The sequence below is a fragment of the Portunus trituberculatus genome, chromosome 42, assembly GCF_017591435.1.
Source record: "Portunus trituberculatus isolate SZX2019 chromosome 42, ASM1759143v1, whole genome shotgun sequence".
Taxonomy (NCBI): Eukaryota; Metazoa; Arthropoda; class Malacostraca; order Decapoda; family Portunidae; genus Portunus; species Portunus trituberculatus.
Window position 1 is genome coordinate 20,466,628 of NC_059296.1, and position 21,699 is coordinate 20,488,326.

At 43.3% G+C, this 21,699-nt stretch overlaps 1 protein-coding gene across 18 annotated transcripts in view; it reads right to left on the reverse strand.

Moving 5' to 3' along the window:
• Nucleotides 1–21,699, reverse strand: part of LOC123517719 (multiple C2 and transmembrane domain-containing protein-like) — a 638,372-nt gene that overhangs the window by 180,012 nt on the left and 436,661 nt on the right. For 15 of the 18 annotated variants that reach the window (XR_006678551.1, XR_006678552.1, XM_045278096.1 and 12 more), the window contains 3 exons: nt 16,993–17,028; nt 12,765–12,858; nt 4,748–4,888 (listed from right to left, as the gene is read on the reverse strand). Coding sequence is in view for 16 of the 18 variants with exons in the window: in XM_045278096.1 (XP_045134031.1) it covers nt 4,748–4,888; nt 12,765–12,858; nt 16,993–17,028 (271 nt within the window). In the remaining 2 variants the exon portion in view is untranslated. The remainder of the gene's footprint in view (nt 1–4,747; nt 4,889–12,764; nt 12,859–16,992; nt 17,029–21,699) is intronic. The other 3 variants (XM_045278095.1, XM_045278084.1, XM_045278101.1) reach the window with 1 other exon arrangement.

Here is a 21,699-nt window from a genome sequence, read left to right on the forward strand (position 1 = left end):
AGAGTGATGATTGGCATGGAAAAATGGATAGGGAAGATCTGTGTATGTGGAATGAAAGAATGTCGAGAGGGCATGGGAAAAAACTAAAATGGCCACTTATAGGAGAGATGTGAAAAATATAGCTTCCCTCATAGAAGGGTGGAAGCATGGAATAGTTTAGACGTGGAAGTGGTCAACGCAAGGAATATTCATGATTTTAAGAAAAAGCTGGACATTAGTAGATATGGAGACGGGACAGTACGAGCATAGCTCTTTTCCCGTATGTTACAATTAGGTAAATACAATTAGGTAAATACACACACACACACACACACACACACACACACACACACACACACACACACACACACACACACACAGTCAGCAACGAGTGTGCATAGTTTTAAAGAAAAATTTGATAAGTGTAGATGTGGAGGCAGGGGGAGTGCACAGTAAAGCCAAGGTCCTGTAAAACTACAACTAGGTAAATACAACTAGGTAAATACACACACAACTGAGGAACATAAAGATATGCAAAGAGAGGTGATTAAGTGCTTAGGTTATATGTTGGGAAGAGATGGAAGAATACTTTTAGTTGGAGACTTAAACTGTAAAAAAATAAACTGAAGAGAGATGGAAGTAATGGATAGTGCTAGACATTGGAGCAAGGAGGTGTTACAGTTGACTATGGTAAATAAAATGGACCAATGGGTGGAGGAGTCAACAAGGTACAGGGGAAGAAGAACCATCGTTGCCTGACCTAGTATTCACAAAGAAACCAGAGCCCCCTTCCAGCTTACAATATCTTAGTCCAATGGGAAGATCATGTGAAATTAGAGCTGAAAATACAGGAGGAGGATGGGATAAGTTACAGAGATGACTACAAAAAAAGAGAGATTAAATTATGCAAGAGCAGATTTTGAAAAATTAAGGAACTTTTTTACTGACTGAATGGAGAAACATTATGCATGAAAGGACAATACAAGGGAAATATTATTAAATATCCTTACAGAAATATAACAAATGAGTAAAGAAATATGTACCATTTTATAGAGTTACAAAAAAAATACATGCTTGGTACAATACTAGATGAATAAAAGCTAAAAAGGCAGAAGATAAAGCTTGGAAGAAACTCATAAAGCAAAGAAATGACAATAACAGATGGAAGCGAGAAATGAATATATTAAAGTAAGAAGAGAGGAAAAAAGAAACTTTGAGGAAGATGTGGTGAGCAAAAGCAAAGATGAATCCAAGCTTTTCTAAAAATTCATAAATGGCAAAATGAAGAACAAGGAAACATTAGAAAAAAACAATTAAAGAAGAGAAGACATACCAAACAGAGAAGAAAATGTGTGAAATAATGAATGAGAGCTTTAAAATGGTATTCACTATAAAACATTTTATAGAACCTAATAGGACACTGCATTGCCAAGGATTACAGCAAATCACAGTGCACAAAGAGGATATTGGAAGATTATTGGATAATTTGGAAGTCAGAAAAGCAATGGGACTGGATGGTGTATCAGGCTGGGTGCTAAAAGAATGTAAAGAGCAACTACTGGATCCAGTTTGGGAAGTAACTACAAATTCACTAATTGAAGGGAGAGTTAATCTGGAATGGAAAAGAGCCAACATAATACCAATATTTAAAAGAGGAAAGGCAACAATTGAGCCATTAAATTACAGACCAGTGTCACTTACAAGTGTTATGGGGAAGTTGTGTAAAATAATTATAAAAGAAAAATGGGTTAAACATCTGGAAGAGGAACAAGTCATATCAAACAGACAATTTGGGTTCAGGACAGGGCGGTCATGTGTGTCGAACTTATCAAGCTTCTACTCGAGAATAATAGAAGGACTGGAAAACAGAGGTGGATGGGTGGACACAGTATATCTGGACATAAAAAAGTCTTTTGATAAAGTCCCTCATGGATGACTACTTTGGAAACTAGAGAACATAGGAGGACTGCAAGGAACTTTGTTAGAATGGACAAGGGATTATTTGAAAGACAGGGAGATGAGAACTGTGATCAAAGGGTCAGTGTTAACCCCCATTATGTTTCAGATTTACGTAAATGACATTCACAATGGGATAAACAGTTACATTGATTTATTTGGTGATGATGCAAAGCTGCTAAGAGTTATCAAAACCCAGGAGGACTGTTAGCTGTTACAAGAAGATATAAACAAGATCTATGAGTGGAGTAAGAAGAGGAAATTGGAGTTCAATGCCAAGAAATGTCACATAATGGAACTAGGAAAGAGCAATAGAAGACCGGTATGGAACTATCTGATGGGAGAGGAACAAATAATGAAGACTAAAGAGGAAAAAGATCTGGGAGTAGTTATACAGAAAAATCTGAACCCAAAAAACACATAAGTAAGATATTTGGATTATCATATAAAATGCTGACTAAAATAAGACTGGCATTTCAATTCATGGACAAAAATATGATAAAAAAAATCATCACAAGTATGATACGCCCAAAGCTGGAATATGCAGCTGTGGTATGGTCTCCAAGCTCTAAAAAAGATATGAGAAGATTAGAAAGAATACAGAAGATTGCTACAAATATGGTGCTGGTACTAAAGGACCTAATATATGAAGAACAGCTGATGGAAATGGGACTGCCAACCTTATAAGATAGAAGAGAATGAGGAGACCTAATAACAATGTACAAGATTGTCAATGGCACTGAAAAGATAGACAAGGAAGACCTGGTGCCAGTGACAAGAAAATAGAAGGGCAAGAGGTCATGTAAAGAAGATCAGGATGAGGCAGTGTGTGAACAATATTGGAAAATACAGTTTTCCACACAGAATGTTGGAGAAGTGCAATGCATTGAATAATGAAGTTGTTACAGCACATAATGTGCATGACTTTAAGGAAAAATTGGATAAATGGAGACATGGAGACAAGACACTATGAGCCCTGTTCGAACCCTGTACAATACAACTAAGTAAATACAACTAGGTAAATACACTAGAAAAATCAGGGTAACAATCACAGAAAACAGTTCCACTTGGCAAGAAGTTATAAGTAAAGTCCCATAGTTCTGTGCTGGTTTCAATAGTGTTTTGCCATATATGTGAACAATATAGATGAGGATATAGACAGCTATGTGAGTTTCTTTGCCAATGATGCAAAACTATCAAGAAAAGTAAATGAAGAAAATGACTGCAGAATATTATAACACAATCTTGATAAACTGGGAATGGAGCCAAAAATGGAAAATTAATCTTAACATAAAGAAGTGCAGCATAATGGAATAGGGAAAGAGCAGAAACAGGATATCAGGATTCTATAAAATTGAAGAAACAGAAGTTAAAAAGACAGAAGTTGAAAAAGACCTAGGAGTGTTTATTACAGATGACATGTCACTAGATAAGCAACTTAGTAAAATTGTTGGAGAAACCTACAATTTATTGAGAAACATTAGAGTGGCATTGACTTATATAGATGAAGTGGTGAAGAAAATATTATTCACCCTAATAAGATCTAGACTAAAGTATGCAGCAGTACTGTGGTCACCCAGTACAAAAAAGAACATAAAAAAACTTGAGACAATACAAAGGGCTACAACAAAGATAGCCTGAACCCTTGGTGATTTAACATATGAAGAGAGACTGGCAAGACTAGACCTACCCACACTGGAGCAGAGAAGAGAAAGGGTCGACTTGATAACTATATACAAAACCATGAGGGAAATGTAGGTTACTGATATGGAATATTTACTAAAATGGGTTACAAGAGATACTAGAGGGCATGGAAAGAAACACAAAAAAAGATAATTACAGAAGAAATTTTAAGAAGAACATTTTCCCCCACAGGATCATGGACACAAGGAACGAACTGGACAAAGTGTGTGCAAAAATGATTCATGATTTTAGGGGCTTATTATATGCTAAAGAATACAAAGACGGGACAGCACGGGCACAGATCCCCTCCCCTCCCATACAACTAGGTTAATACAACTAGGTAAATATGTACACACACACTAACACACATGACAGAATTTGATCCTTTCTGGTGAGTTTTTATAGACCAATAAACTATTTTAAACAAATGTTGGTTGTACTTTCTCAACTTTCTCTTCTTTTCACTGTACAAAGACAGAAATGTTCTATAACATATTATAAAGAACTTAACATTAGCAAAATCTAATCATATCCTAAGAACAGAATCTCAAACACAGTCCTTTGGGCTACATTTGACAATTGACTACACCAAATGTCAATCACTTTCATGTACAGTTTCCTTTAAAGGCAAATTTTACTTTATCAAGGTGAGAGTAATTGTCATCTCTTTGGCACAAGTTCACTTACCAAGCATTATGAAGAATGGACCAAAGAAATACTGGGGATGACAAAGAGGAAAATGAACAAAAGTAGAGAGAGCATAATATGCTCTCACAGATGAAGTCCATTCTGGTGAGCTGCCAGAAATAAATTAAGATAAATGGCCAGTGATCTATGACTTGGAGGATAGGAACCTGCATCTACTTGTATAAAACACTTGCTCAGATGTGTTACACAACTTTTGTGCAAAATGTGTCAAAAATCAAAGTGAAATAAAAATCATATGACAAATATAACTTTAAGTAAAAAAAAATACATTCCTACTACACTCTTCAGTGTGTATAACACTGAAAGTACTACATCTTATAAAATACTCTACAACAAAATGATCTGCATAATTACTACATCATGCAAGTCTGGGTCTAGGCAACTGATTGCCTGACAAACAACCTTTCCTTCAAGTGCTTACCATTAGAGTAGTGCCTGCTGGAAGCAAGGTGAGGACCACGTCGAGGAGACATGGTGAGGGGTGTCCCCGAGGAGGACTGTTCTGCTGAGGAGTTGTCTGCAGCATAGTCTGTGGTGCTATCCTGTCTCTCAACACTCACATCTGTGAATGGATATTACTGTAAATGAGTCGCAAACAGATAAGCTATCTATAATCAAACCTTAATTTCTTAACAAATCAGTCCTTAAACTCATTTCAAACTCATAATTGCACTGGTTGTTGTACAATTCAGTTACCAAAAAACAAACTACTTGACAATGGAACATCAATATGCCACTGTGTCAGCTTAGAGAGCAGTTGCTCTGAACAACTATTCTCTGATTTTCATGATTTCTTATACATTAGTTCTTCTATTCTTTTTCTTTTTACTCCATAACTGAGCACAGGAGCTAAGAAATATAATGTAAGCATGGCGAAAAATAAAATGGGGAAACAACAATAGAAGTAAAGAAAGAGATCATACAGAAACATGAATACAGTAATAACTTGAGATACAAGCTACTTGAGATGTGAGTTTATTAGGATATGAGCCACAATTTGGTTATTTTTTTGTTTTGAGATACAAGTAAAATTTTGAGGTATGAGTCATGCTTGGCGAAACGGCCACTAGTTACTTTTAGTTTAAATAATAGGTTTTCATTACATATTTTATGTTTATCTTTTTATTGGCAGAGCATATGAAGGAAGAATTGGAATGGATATGAAACCAACCCGGTTTAAGGGCAAGTAGAGCGTGAACCAACTCGAGCAGAATCTAGAGGTGAGTAATGGCAACTTTGGACTGGAGTCGGGGGCGATTGTCATGACTCATGAGCCCAAACCAAGGAATAGACATACTGTAGAATCCTTGGTCCAAACTAGTGACAATATATATATATATATATATATATATATATATATATATATATATATATATATATATATATATATATATATATATATATATATGCTAGTGTAGCCAGAAAGTAAATTTTCTGTCTTACAAACGATGTTAAAGGCATGAGCAACTTCAGCATTATTAAGTTTTTGCTGTTTTTTTTTTCTATTTGCCTAATTAAATGTTTCTTTTCAATCATTAGGGCTCTTACTGTTCAAGAAAACAATTAATTAGGCAAATAGAAAAAAACACAGCAAAAACTTAATAATGCTGAAGTTCTCATACCTTTAACATCGTCTGTAAGACAGAATATATATATATATATATATATATATATATATATATATATATATATATATATATATATATATATATATATATATATATATATATATGAAGTATTATTAAATATTACAATGAAAAATTTAGGCACGTTCTTTTAAGTTTAAATAATAGGTTTTCATTACATATCTTATGTTTATATTTTTATTGGGAGAGCATATGAAGAACTGGAATGGATATGAAGCCATCTCAGTTTATGGACAAGTCGAGCGTGAACCAACTCCAGCATGCTAGACGGGCACACTGGAGACAGATCGACTGTCAAAACAATGGTACAGTTTAGGGAATTTTCCCTAGACAGAACAGTGTTAATATTCGGGTAGACAACATAATCGAGGCTGATGTTTTCATGAATCATGATGTTGTCTCATGTTTTCGAATGCACTAAAGTAGTACATCAAATGAAGCTGTACTACCGTAAAAAAGTAAATCAAATAAAGCTATATTCATCTTCTATAGAATAGTGAAAACTGGAGTGGAATGGAGAAAAGGAATAAATGGATAATCAAGTCTGAAAATTACAGAAAACTCGAACTCGTTATGTTAAATGGTTTACCCATATCAAGCCTGTCTCACTGATTGTCAATCCAATGTATTCACACTACTAGCTCGATATTAATGTTATGAATGTGTGTGTATGTGCATATGTGTGTTTGTGCGGGCTGGCTTTGTGAGTGTTAGCGTACGGCACAAGTGAGCAGTCTGCAAGAGAGCGCGTGCAAGGCGAGACTGGGAGACGCATGCTCTGTTAATTAAGACGTGCTGCCTGCTGTTGTGGTCTGTTGTGCCCACCCCTGGGAACGCCTGTGGAGTGCCTGAGTGCCCTGTGTGTGTGTGTGTGTGTGTGTGTGTGGAGGCTGCCCTGTGATGTACTGTGAACTGAGCACTCAGTAAAGGACGTGAGTAAGCTGGTGTTTCTCTGTCTGGCGGTGCCTGCCACCCACCCGCCTTTGTGTGCCTCGTGCTGATGTGCTCCTGTGTGCTCCGGACCCTGACAACAAAGCTGACACAGCCAGTGAAAGCGGACAACCACGGGTGAGGAGGTAACAGTGGTGTCAAGAGTGAGGATTTAGTGTCCTGTATTTTACCGTGCTTGTGGTTGCTTGTGACTGGTTAGCGTGATGGAGCATGCTGAGGCTAATGACGGTGGTGGTGAGGCTGAGCCGGGTGAGAGGAAGCCCGACCAGCTCAAGCTGATAACGTCTATGCTGGCGTCTATGAGGGCAGAACAGTCAGAACACACACAGCAGTTGATGGAGGTGCTGCAGTCTAGCCTGGTCTCCTTGAGGGTGGAGGCGCAGGATTACACTGATCGTTCCTGCGAAAGTGTGCGAGGTGAACTCGAGCAGAATCTGCAGGCAGTGAAGGGTGACCTGCAGACGGTGAAGGGCGAGCTGGAGAAGGACCTGCAGGCACTGCGGGATGAGGTGAGAGACATAAGGAGTGAGGCAGTTTGGCGCCAACCGGATATGGCGGGGTGCCCGTGGCCCGTCAAGGGGTGTTTTGGGAGTGTCGCCTTGTTGGAGCAGCGGGCCCGTGGAGGGCTCCTGGAGGCCTGCCAGCGGCCTCGCGGCCTCTGGGAAACGCGGGTTTATTAGCGTCAAGTTTTCCGCCATCTTCCCTTGCTTCCCTGTCTGGCATGGCGCGCGCACTGTCTTTGTCACCTCCACCCTCACCGCCTCGCTCACCTTTCCCCCGCTTCAAGTCTCACAAGCCTGCTGAATACGACGGTAAGGTAGCCTGGGAGTCCTATGCTGCCCAGTTTGATCTGCTGGCAGTTGCACAGGGCTGGGACCAGGCTGAGAAGGCCTTGCAGCTGGCCACAGCTCTTAGGGGTCCATCTATCGAGGTTTTTGGCCACCTCCCGCCAACGCAGCGTGCCTCCTTCCCTGACATTGCTGAGGCACTGCGTCATCACTTCGGGCACTACCACCAGGCTGAGGTGTATCGTGCCCAGCTGAAGAAGAGGACAAGGCAGAGGGGCGAGACGCTGTCCCAGCTGGCCCATGACATAGAGGCACTGGTGAGAAGGGCGTACCCAATGGCCGGTGAGGATATGGTCACCGTGTTGGCACGTGATGTCTTCCTGGATGCCTTGGTGGACCACCAGCTGAAGATTTATGTGAAGCAGGCACACCCAGCTGACATGCAAGTGGCTTTGGCTCGTGCAATGGAGTTTGAGGCCTTCATGCAGACCGTGAGCTCCCTGTCTACCTTCGCCCAGCCCTGCAGTGACGTGAGAGGACGCAAGGCTCAAGTGAAGAGGAGGCCAGCGTCATGTGTGGCGAGCCCGGGAGCGTTCAGCGGGCGATGCTGGCGCTGCGGTGAGAAGGGACACGTGAGGGCCTGGTGCCCGAGGGAGTGAAGGGCGTGCTCTCTCGACCGGCCTGATCGTGTCACCTTTCAGCCCTGCTGCGAGGACTGCGGCGGGGCTGGACACCGATCCAGGTATCCAGGAAACGACTACAGGCTGAAGGCAGGGGCTGCCTCTCAGCCGGCCAAAACTCCAGTGCCCCAGCTTGTGTGAAGAGTCACTACACCGTTGGCAGCGCGCAGGTGAGAGGCGCCATGGACGGGAGGCCGTGTCACATGACTGTGGACAGCGGCGTAGATCACACGCTGGTGCGGCCAGGGCTGGTGGAGGCTGAGTGGTTGCCAGACTCGCCTCAATAGCTGTGTGGAGTAACGGGGGACTGCATGTCGCTGCAGGGTCTGGTGAATGCTCGTGTGCGTGTAGGTGGCGTGGAGGAAGACATGCCGGTCTTCGTCGCTGACCTGGATGAGGAGTGTTTACTGGGATACAACTACCTGACGAGGATGGACGCTTGTGTTGACTTCAGGCAGAAGAGAATGACAGTACGTGGCCATGACGTGCCTTTCCTTCATGAAGTCAGGCGTGCCGAGGTAGTTACCACGAAGCGACTGAGGCTGCCCCCACGCACCGAGGCCCGCGTTCAGTGCCATTTAACACATGTGATGAAGGAAGCCGAGGGTCTGGTGGAGCCTGTGGTGACCTGCGGCTGGCTGACGGTGTGGCACTTGGAAGGAACCTCGTAGGAGCGGGGGAGGAGTTAGTCACTGTGTTACTGGCTAACTTCTCTGACAAGGCTCAAAATATACCCGCCGGCACGCCGGTTGGGGCATGTGAAGAGGTGCAGCAGACCAAGGCGTGGCGGCAGGGAGAGCGGCCGCATGTGGCGGGCCCACTGCCGGGCTTCCTGGAGGACCTGGTGCAGCGGAGCGCCACCCACCTGACTGAGGCGCAGACGGAGCGGATACATGACACCCTTAGTCGCCATGCTGATGTGTTCAGTCAGGGCGACTTGGATCGTGGCCGCACATTGCTTGTCAAGCACACCATCAACACCGGGACGAGTGCGCCCATCAAGTGCCCGCCTCGTTGTGTTGCACCGGCCCGCCGTGAAGAGATGCAGCACACAGTCAATGACCTGGAGGCGCAGGGGGTGATAGAACGGTCAGACAGTCCGTGGTCGTCAGCTGTAGTCCTGGTGAAGAAGGACGGCTCACAGCGCTTCTGTGTGAACTACTGAGCGCTGAATGACGTGACTGTGAAGGATTCTTACCCCTGCCGAGGATTGACAACACGCTGGACGCTCTGGTGGGGCCCGCTGATTCTCCACCCTGGATCTGAAGTCGGGCTATCACCAGGTGGAGATGGCGGATGAGGACAAGCCAAAAACAGCCTTCTTGTTCGGGCAGGGGCTGTGGCAGTTCAACGTCATGCTCTTCGGCCTCTGCAATGCCCCTGGCTGTTTTGAGCGCCTCATGGAACGGGTGCTGGACGGACTGCAGTGGAAGACGGCCTTTGTATACCTGGACGACATCATCGTGTTTGGAGGCACCTTCGAGCAGGAGCTGACGCGGCTGGAGAAGGTTCTGCAGCGCCTGAGGAAGGCTAATCTCAAGCTCAGCCCAAAGAAGTGCTTCCTGTTCCAGCTTGAGGTGCCATTCCTGGGGCACGTGGTGAGCCAGGAGGACGTGCGTATGGACCCGCAGAAGGTGGCGGCAGTGGCAGACTGGCCGGTCCCTTCCAGTGTGGCTGAGGTGCGGAGTTACCTGGGCCTGTCCACCTATTACCGCCGCTTCGTGCCTGGCTTCGCCACAGTGGCCCCTCTGCACCGCCTCACCAGAAAAGGGGCACACTTCCAGTGGGACGAGGCATGTCAGGCCGCGTTCGAGGGCCTGAAGAAGGCGCTGATGGAGGCGCCAGTGCTGCCTTACCCTGACCCGAAGCTGCCATACCTGTTGGACACCGATGCCAGTGCTGAAGGCGTCGGGGCGGTCCTGTCACAGGTGAGGGACGGGAAGGAGCATGTGGTGGCGTATTACAGCGCCAAGTTTAGCAAGCCCGAACGCAACTACTGTGTAACCCGAAAAGAGCTGCTAGCAGTAGTGAAGGCGCTGGAACACTTCCACCCCTACCTCTACGGCGCTGAGTTCACTGTCCGCACCGATCACGCCGCTCTGCAGTGGTTGAAGTCGCTGAAGGTGCTGGAGGGACAGTTAGCGCGGTGGCTGGGCCGGTTGGAGCAGTTCAACTACCGCGTCGTGCACCGGCCTGGGCGTGTGCATGGCAACGCTGACGCCCTGAGCCGACGCCCGTGTGAGGCAGGTTGCTCACACTGCTTTGCTAAGGAGCCAGACGCCCTTCGTCCACGCCCGCGTGAGGCCGACTCACCTGGCGCCCCTTCAGACGTCACATGCCGTCGCTTGCGGGTGCCTGCAGGTGCCGCTGAGTGCGATGAGTGGTGGCGGGCGGCGCAGCGTATGGACCCTGATCTTGCACCCATTGTCCGCTGGCTGGAGGCTGGTGGCGAACGGCCTGGCTGGATAGAAGTGGCAGCGGAGAGCTCTGCCACTAAGTGCTTGGCTGACCAGTGGGAGGCGTTGCGAGTGGACGAGCGGGCAGTGTTGGTGAAGAGCTGGGAAGCGGCTGGGGGTGTGGGGAGCGATGCGTGGCTAGTGGTGGTGCCCCGTGCCTTACATGCTGAGGTGTTGAAAGAGCTGCACGGGGGAGTGACGAGCGGTCATGTGGGTGAGCGGCGCACGTTACACCGTCTCCACCAATGCTGCTACTGGGTGGGCATGCGAAGTGACATGCGTGAGTGATGCAGGGCGTGTGACGTGTGTAGTGCTAAGAAGGGGCCCGCCCGCAGAAACCTTGCTCCGTTGCAGTTGTACACAGTGGGAGCGCCAATAGAGCGAGTGGCTGTTGATATAGCCGGGCCGTTTCCCATTACACCCCGTGGAAATCGTTATATATGTGTGGCCATGGATTATTTTACAAAGTGGCCTGAAGCGTATGCGCTCCCGAACCATGAGGCAGAGACGGTGGCAGAAGTGTTAGTGAGTGAATTCTTCGCCCGTTTTGGTGTGCCAGCCGAGCTGCACAGTGACCAGGGCCGGGAATTCGAGTCTCGTGTCTTCAGCGAGTGTTGCACTCTGCTGGGGATACACAAGACTCGGACCACGCCTCTCCACCCCCAGAGTGACGGGATGGTGGAAAGGTTCAACCGGACCCTTCTGCAGCAGCTAGCGAAGTACTGCGGGGCGGGGCAGGACGATTGGGACGTTAAGTTGCCCGTCATGCTGATGGCTTACCGCTCCACAGTGCACAAGGCGACCGAGCACACTCCCGCCTGCCTGATGTTCGGTCGGGAGCTCCGCCTGCCCGTGGACTTGGCCACCGGGCGCCCACCTGACGTGCATCTCCCTACTGTGGACTCGGGCTTCGCCGCCGCCTTGCAGGAGCGGCTCGCGGAGGCCCATCGTGAGGTGCGCGGCAAGCTGAGGACGGCGAGTCGCGCTATGAAGGAGCTGTACGACCGCCGCATGCGAGACGCCAGGTATGCAGAGGGGGACAGGGTGTGGCTGCACAACCCCCGACGCAGGCGTGGTCTCTCGCCGAAGCTGCAGAGCCCCTGGAAGGGGCCCTATACCGTCATGGCCGTGCCCTCGGCGGTCACGTACAAGATGAGGAGAGGTCACAAGCGGGCGTTGGTAGTGCACGCGGACCGCTTGTGGCGCTACCACGGCTCTCTGGAGCGGATATTCTTCGTTCCGCGTATCATAGGCCAGTGTGATGCTCCCTCTAATCAAATGGGATATGTCAACCTGGGCAAACAATTATCAAGCCTCCAATGTCACCTCCACTTCGTCGTGCCTACTGCCTGGTGAACACCGGGTTAGGGAGATCAGACTTCAACTGGTCTGTTTAAAACAATAATATTCATTGTCGGAGCCATGATCTGATCTTTATAAAATATTCAATATCGTTCATAATTATCTTAGTAAAAGGTCACCAGTCACAACCAGCAGGCCGCTATAATCGTAGGACAGCCGTGCTCTACTCAGCTACTGCACTGTAAGGTACCAATGATGGGTGAGATAAAAAATGGTCTGTATGATATTAAACAGCTGGAGTATGGATGTATAAGGGGTTTTAAGTAAAAATACTTTTTCTTATGGGGGATAGGGAAAAACTACAACACTGTATGTCCGCTTTTTCTATTTTCTTTTTTTCTCTTAGCATTATTAAAATTGATCTGAATAATACACAGGGATAACCACTTATACACATATCAGCTTCTTACAGATTACCTTATAGATTTATGTGCTTACAATTGCTAAACATACAGGTAATCAATTACTCTCATCCACGCCCAACCTTATACAAATTGGTGTAGTGAGAGCAAGTGACAGTGGATTGTGGTGTTATAGACAGATGAGGTGCCTTGCCTGGGTGGGAGTTGCTCCGAACACCGTCTAGCAGCACGTCTTTCCGCCGCGCCACCACCTTGCTCTCCTTGCTCAGGGTCCGCTGGAACTTAGTCTGGAAAAAAAGAGAATCCATTAACTGTCTTGAATGCTCTTAAATATCCCACGTCCTGACGACAACGGACGGCTGGGGATGGCGGAGGGGAAAGTTGTTTATGCGGTTTTATATTGTTGTGGCGTGCGTGGTCATGACCGCCCAAAAGTCGAGGAGTGGTGTTTCATGGCCCAGAGTGGTGGTTGTTTCTACCCACCCATTGTCACCTGCACGCCACGACTCGACACACAACAGAGTTACAACACGACATATAAAACACAGGAGCATGACACGACACACTAATATGGAGAGGAATGTTATAAAACAACACTTTTATAAATGTTTAGTAAAAGATTCTCGAAAATCATGCCGACGGATAGAGAGGAAACAAAACAATACCGGCATTTCTAGTTTGTACGTAAAACTGTGGTCGGTGACAAAACTGTTATGGGCGTAAGCAATGCTGTAGACGCATCCGTAAAAGGAGATCAATATTATTTGTATACTAAATTATCACTCAATGGCTGTTAATCATGAAGTAAGATGCGTATTCTATGAATTCTGTAATTTAGGAAAGCCATTTTATTGTTCTTTGAAATATTATTAGTTAGTAAAGATACTTTCTCATCTGATAGAGTTTAACCAATATTAGATTCAGGGACAGTATTTTCAGACATTCTTCTTTTATACTGATTGCCCTATACATGGCCTAGTGAAAATTACTGGTGTTCTCAAGGGGATTTTCATGATTGCAGAGATAGTTTAACGAGCATAATATACAATTACTGGGGAAAATGACCACTGAGACCCTTAAGAATTAAAAACAATACCAATGAAATAACATGAGCCCAGAGTAGGAGCCTTAGACAGAGGTTATCAACGTAACTTCACGTCAACCACTACCATAATCACAGTGCATACACGATGGAGTCCAAGCGTCATAACATACTATGCCAGACATTTGCATATAATATTAACCCATTCCAGATGCAAATTGGTGTATAGCAGCGGTGAGATTCCTCCACTGCTACAGACAGTTTGTGCGCTCTATATACGCATGCTACCGGACACACACTCTCTCTCTCTCTCTCTGAAGACTACGCACAAGACACCCATTTTTTTTCTCTTATCACGAGTAAGTCAATTTCCTCACAAGCAAGTTGGACATTAACTGTTTAAAAAAAAGCTACTCTCTCTCTCTCTCTCTCTCTCTCTCTCTTTGTCAGTTAGATTTGCCAGGTCAGTCTGTCTGTTTGATTCGTCACCCTCCCTGGGGTGGGTGACGCGGGCCTTTGCTACCTCCTTGGTGGCTCGCAGGTGAATTGTCGTGTGATGATATCAGTGCTGGATGCGGTGTTCCTCTTTCCAGCGGAGTCTCACTGACACAAACATGTTGCGTGCGAGATACGCCGATGAAGAGACTAGAACACTGCACCCAGGAGCCGCTCTGCTGTAACTGATTTGCCAGGGATATTGGCTACAGGATATACAATTTGCCAATATCCTACAAAAAATAACACATTTCAGTTCAGTTCGTTTTGTTCTGAAAGTTTTATATTCCTCTTTATGAATAATACAAAAAATAAAATAAATAAACCAATAAACACACAATCCAAATTAGAACATACGCAAGTCAATTAAGTGTCACTATTTCCACATCACATAAAACTGTATGGAGAGAAAAAAAAAGTATAAAGAGGAAAGGATTTATTTTATTCATTATTTGTTTTGAGAGGTGGGGAGTGAAACATGAACACTTTTCTTTAACCACGCGAGGGTTCTGAGTGGCAGGGAGTCATGTTGGTGTTGCTGGGAAGGGAACCGAGAGAGTCACGAAAACTGGATAAGATGGCTGGAGGGATTAAGAGAGAGAGAGAGAGAGAGAGAGAGAGAGAGAGAGAGAGAGAGAGAGTATGTATATGTGTGTGTACAAATGGTCAGTAAGAGAAAGCATGAAAGAAAACAGAAAAGTAAAAAAAGAAAAAAAAAATTAACTCGAAATGAATTAAATAATGCTTTTTTTTTCCCTCTCATTTGTCTATCAATCGCTTTCTATTTCCTACAATGATCTAATAAATGAACTTTGAAATATACGAGGCACAATTTATATAAAACCATAAACAGTTCAAACTTTAAAGAGAGAGAAAAAAAAAACACTTGCAAAAAACATTAATAGTTATTCAGAGTTAATATCAACAAGTGAAAACACAACACCACGCAAAAAAACACAAACTGTTAATGATTTTGAACACAACACTAAAAACTGAAGGAAAAAAAATAACAGAAAGGAAACAAAACAAGACAAAAAACTAAGGAAGGAATTACATAACTACAAAAAGTAAACAAGCAGACATAACAACAAAAAAACCCACAACAAAATCAAACTTGGGAAAAATAAACAGGGAAGGGTCAAAGAAGAAGAAGAAGAAGAAGAAGAAGAAGAAGAAGAAGAAAAAGAAAGAAGAAAAGAAGGAGAAAAGAAGACGAATAAGAAAAGAAGAAAGGATGAAGAAAAAGAAGAAAAGAAGAAGAGAAATGGAGACGAAGAAGAAAAGGGAAAAGAAAGAAGAAGAAGAAGAAAAAGTAGAAGAAGAAGAAGAAAAAAACAAGAAAAAGAAGAAGAACCAGAAGAAAGAAAAAAAAAAGAGCAAAAACAAGAACATGAACAAGAAACATAAGAAAAAGAACAAGAACAAAAAGAAAAAAAAGAACAAGAACAAGAAGGTGAACAAGACAGCGTTACAATTAATACCAGCAAGACTAGGAACAGACAGGGCAGGGTATGAAGGACGCTAGGAACGAGGATCAAGCCTACACCACCAACAGGTTTGCCGGGGCGCTGGACACCGCTAGAGGGAAACGTGGGAAGGGTGGTGAGTGAGGAAGAAAAAGAGAGATCGACAAAAATAAGTATTAAAACGTGTGGCAGGGAAAGGGAAAGGGGAAGGTATCCGTGAACATGTGTGAATAAGGGGAACAGTAGGAAGAAGTGATAAAGAGGGATGAGTGACTAGTAGGAAGAGTGGAGAGGGTGATTTCAAGCCGTAAGTCATGTGCAGAAGTGAACAGGTATGAGAATGTGATGGACAATATCGATTAAAATGAGAAGAGATGATGAGGATTAACTGTGTGTGTGGGGCTGGGTGGGGAGGGGGAGTGAGTGTGAAGAGAGGGAAACGTACAGTAAACCACTCAAACTGAAACGTAAGACCGAGAGGAAACAAAGAAGAAAGGAAGAGTAGAAAGGAGTACAAGACGATTAAAAGACGGTGAAGGGAGACAGGAAAGGAGGAAAAAATAGAGGAATAGAAAAATACACACAAAAAAATAATATTGGATCGACAGAGGAAGAAAAAGGAGACCAAAAAAAAAAAAAGAAAATGAATAACGAAAGAAAGAAAAGAAAGGAAGAGATATAAACGAGAGAGAGAGAGAGAGAGAGAGAGAGAGAGAGAGAGAGAGAGAGAGAGAGAGAGAGAGAGAGAGAGAGAAATTACATTAAAGAAAAAAGAAAGAACACAGAACCACATTAATCACCACTAGAGCCTTGAAACGCGTATTCAGGATGAGTCAAGATTTAGCACATTAATGAAGAGAGAAAAAAAAACAGCTGTTTGACGCACAAGAACAAGGACGCAGACAGCTTCACCTCAATCCACAGGGGAGAGAGAGAGAGAGAGAGAGAGAGAGAGAGAGAGAGAGAGAGAGAGAGAGAGAAATGACGTTATGAGGTGGGAAAAAGGAAAGAAATCTGTCACCGTTGTTGGAAAGAGCTGGAAATAACATAAATCGAGTTAGTAAGTTAGAGAGAGAGAGAGAGAGAGAGAGAGAGAGAGAGAGAGAGAGAGAGAGAGCCAGGTAACTTTATGCGGAGAGAAACAGATAGGAAAGTACAACTGCAGAAGATACAAAAGACAAAAAAAGACAAACAAGCACCGTTGGAAAGCAGGAAACATAGAAAACCAGTCACATTTATGAAAAAAAAGGATAATAACGACGCCATGAATGAGAAACAGGTGAGGGTTACGTTAGAGAGAGGGAAGGAGAGAGGGAGCGTCAGGGGGAAGGGTCACGCTAGAGTTTGAGTAAGGGGCAGTGGCAAGAGTGACCAAGGAGACAAGGTTACGGTTACGGGGAACACTTAGCCTGACACACCTTCAGTTTGAACTCGGCGGCCATCTTTTTAACTCTCTGGTCCAGGAGAGAAAGGGAAGAAAGAGGAGTTAACAAATAATAATAATAATAATAATAATAATAATAATAATAATAATAATAATAATAATAATAACAATAATGATAATAATAACAATAACAATAACAATAATAATAATAATAACAATAATGGGTGTGGTATTATTTCCTGTAATGAAGAAATGTATATTTTGCATAAATAATGAATGATTGATTACTTGTATTAAAACATTTGCATTTAAATGTAGTGTTTGTTTGTCGGTGTGTGTGTGTGTGTGTGTGTGTGTGTGTGTGTGTGTGTGTGTGTGTGTGTGTGTGTGTGTGTGTGTGTGTGTGTAATTCACCACCACGGTCGTCTGCTGGTCACCCAGTCAGAGCTCATAGACCGATCTTCGGTGTGAGACCACAACACACTCCACACACCGGGAAAGCGAGGCCACAACCCCTCGAGTTACATCCCGTACACTGCTACAGGGGCCACACATTTAGAGGCTTGCCCATTTGCCTGGTGTGTGTGTGTGTGAGAGAGAGAGAGACACAATATAGAAAACACACACACACACACACACACACACACACACACACACACACACACACACACACACACACACACAGTCTCTATTTATATAATCATAATAATAATAATAATAATAACAATAATAATAATAATAACAATAATAATAATAATAATAATAATAATAATAATAATAATAATAATAATAATAATAATAATAATAATAATAATAATAATAATAATGATAAAAGATAAATAAAAATATACATTCATGGTCAGATGAAGATAGCAAACATTGATTTGCAAACCAACCTTCACATGAGTACGTCGCTTCTCAGACAAGAAAAATAATCGCTGGAACCAAAAAACAAAGATAAGAAAAGGAAAAAGAGAGAATAAAGAAAATAAAATAAAAATAACATAATAACATAAATAATAATAATAATAACAACAGGAACAACAAACAAACCTTCAAACAACAAAGCAAACTGCAGCATTAGACTCGACAATTACGCCAAACTGCGCACTTCCAACACAGGAAACCTTCAAAAAGTGACTCCAATTATATCATGCACATTAAAAGATAGATTGCAAACATTTCCTCTCTCTCTCTCTCTCTCTCTCTCTCTCTCTCTCTCTCTCTCTCTCTCTCTATCCCATACTTTTTAAACATTAATTCACACCCCCATGAACGTACCTGTGCGAGCTGTGAGAGTCGTGTCCAGGCTATAAATGCACAATAGAACCTCGCTTTTTTATGAATCCTGAGCTTCGTTACAGCCTTGCGCCTCCACTGCCGCCACATTCACACCGGCCATTCAAGCCTCTCTTAACGCACCAGCCAGTATTACCACCCAGCCACCCGCTCAACAATCTAGTGCGTGTTTGTAGTGTGTATTTTTTTCTTGCATTGACTTCGTGGTGCGTCTGTCAGTTTTATGTGCTTGTGTGTTTCTGTCTCTCTCTCTCTCTCTCGTTGTTGTTGTTGTTGTTGTTGTTGTTGGTGGTGGTGGTGGTGGTTATAGTAATGGTGGTAGTGATTTTGTTGTAATTGTTGTTGTTGTGGTTTTTATTCTTGTTATTTTTCTTCTTCTTCTTCTTCTTCTTCTTCTTCTTCTTCTTCTTCTTCTTCTTCTTCTTCTTCTTCTTCTTCCTCCTCCTCCTCCTCCTCCTCCTCCTCCTCCTCCTCCTCCTCCTCCTCCTCCTCCTCCTCCTCCTCCTCCTTCTTTTGTTTTTTCTTCTTCTGCTGTTTCTTCTTCTTTTATTTCCTCCGCTTTCATTGACATCATCATCACCATCATCATCATCATTACTATTACCATCATCGCCATTACCTTCATCCTCTACTTCTTGCTTACGTCAGCTTTTTGTGTTTCTCTTCAGTTCTTTTCTTGTTCTTGTTCTTGTTCTTCTTTCTTTCTTTCCTTGTATATTTCTTTCTTTTTCCTTCCTTCTTTCCTCTTCTTAATTTTTCATCATCATCATCATCATCATCATCATCATCGTTACCATCACTCCTTTTTTTTTACTGTGTGGCCTTTCTCTCCTATGCACTGTTTTGGTGGCCTCTAGTAAAATAAAGGTCTTGTTTCTAATATGAACTTTGACCTTGACTCTTTCCTGGTCAGGTAACATACTCGTATATACTCGTCCCTTCATCTCCAATATCTGCATAGTTTTTTTTTTTTTATTTAATTTAATCTTACAACATTACTATTTTCTATTATTCCTTACTTACTTTCGGACATTTGATAACTCTAATGTTTTATTTTAGCACTTACATTTATTTTCAGTACCTCTTTTTTTTTTACGCGTAGATATTTTGCTTCATTATTGTTCACTCTCCAGCTTTACACACTCTTCACACGGGCACACTTTCAATTTAGCTTTGTTCTCTCGTTGGAAACATTTCTTTCAAGCTCACATAGGTCAAGTTTAAATGGGGTTCTTTTATCTATTGATATTGCAGAATCCTTGTTAATTAACCCCTTCACTGCGATATGCAACTATTTAAAACACTAAATGTAATGTATGGTGTCTTTATAAGCTTCCAGAAGAAATAAAACATATAAAAAAATTAAGATATATAAAAAAATAGACCTTGCAATTTCCAGCCAGTACGATATTTGGCAGTGGCTATACGACAAGAAAAAATGTTCCCGACTGGTTAGATAATAAAACAAAACGTGCCAAAATTATGGAAACGCTCTTGAAACCTTAAATATTTCCCTTTACACCTTGTTAAAAAAAATCACTGAGGCAGGACACTGTAACGTTTAAGGGAAAAAACTGATATCTCATAACATCATACGTATATTAAACCTCTTACATCAAACCATCACGTCTCCCTTTAATACTTGCACGCCATCTACCCCTACACTGCATATCCTCTAGGGCAGGGGTTCTCAACCTTTTTATCGTTAAGAACCCCCTGAGTTATAAGACCATCTACCAGTACCCCCAGTATTGTCACATGGAACATGGAACTCAATATGCAATGGCACTGCAAAGGATTTTATTAGATCAGCTATCTAAGTACCCCTGGAAATCTTCTTATGAACCCCCTGTGGTTTCGCGCTGTCAGGATGGCCACTGTCCATGAGCTAACATCATTAGGTCTCTATGACGCTGAAGACGTCTATGCAGAACGGTTTGGTTGGCAATAGACAATCTCATTATCAGACTTTGATTTCTAAGTTATGAAAATAATCTCATTTACGGGGCTTCATAGGTTCATGGTGTCTTGTAGTCTACTTACTAACCTAGAAGGAAAGAAAATATCATACTAACTTCGAGCTATCAATTGAGGAAGAAGTAATCTTTGTCCCAGGAATAGAGCAAGATGGTATATAAAAAAACACAATGCATAGTTATAACCTAACTCTACTATTATAGCGCTTTTTGTCGTAGACACATGTTTAGAAATACTTTACCTATCTTGATATCTCCTTACGTGACAAAAGAATATCCAAAAATATACGATATGCAGTTGACCATCTTTTCTGTGAAATATTACGATATCTGTTGAATCTGGCAACTTCAACGGGAGTTTGGGTCCTCTCCTAGTGTTTCCTTATGATTGAAACATTGATATTTACACGTCATTGTGATCAGGGAAATAAAGAAAACTAAGTTTGCTTTTTTCTAAGAGCATGAAATAGAAAAATTTATGTTTACAAGTGGCAGTTTATGTATAAGACACGCAAACCTGTGTGCACTCATCCACTCTATCCAGAAGCTTAACTAATTTTCAAAAGTTCCCCAATAGCTACACAACTACCATTGGTCTACTGTTTCTATCCAGTTACCTACAAACACGTACACATTCACGGCAGCAACATGCAAAGTACACTAAATACTCCGGAGCAAAGCTGCCTCACCTTGTTTCATTAATCAGCTAACTCTTGCACACTTTCACACCAAAGCTATTTTTCATTTACCATCGACGATTTTATATTCGAATCAAAATTAAAACGACGATTGAGAACTTTCGGCCTAAAGATGTTTGAGGGCCGTGACGGCCTTGGGCGCCGCACGGGGGAAGGAGGTGGCCGTCGGGTCCGGCCTGGGGCCCAAGGCAGGAACTGGCTGCAGGTCCTGCTTTTCCTTGGTGGCCTCAAGCTTCACTACTAGTCGTCCACTTGCAGCGCATCACACTAGGCAAGGGTCGCCATAAGCAAGAGATCAATGTCTACCACTCACCGGATGGTGCCGTGAGGGGCCCTAAAGGGGTGATAAGGGCTCCTTGCATAGAATATGATGGTGAGTGGTGTGTACGGGACCTCTGCTTATAATGACACCGGGCTGAACAACTCGCCATGAACGAGGGCACGCTGTGCCATGAGCCAGGCACTGACAGTACCAGTGGTCCTTTACGTTAGGTTAGGTTAGGTTAGGTTAGATTAGGTTAGGTTAGGTTAGGTTAGGTAAAAAGGACTCACTTCATGACAGCGTTTGGGGAGTGGTGTGTGGCGGGTCATTGCTCATGGCGACCTGTGTGAGGCATTGCAAGGTTGCATCGTCACTGCTCTCATAACCACGGGACTGGGGTTGACCCTTTCTGGGTAAAAGTTTCGTCCCAGTACCTGTGTAGGTAATAATACTTTGGATCGTTTCGCCATCGCCATCGCCGCACCGTTAGCCTCGATAAACGGATC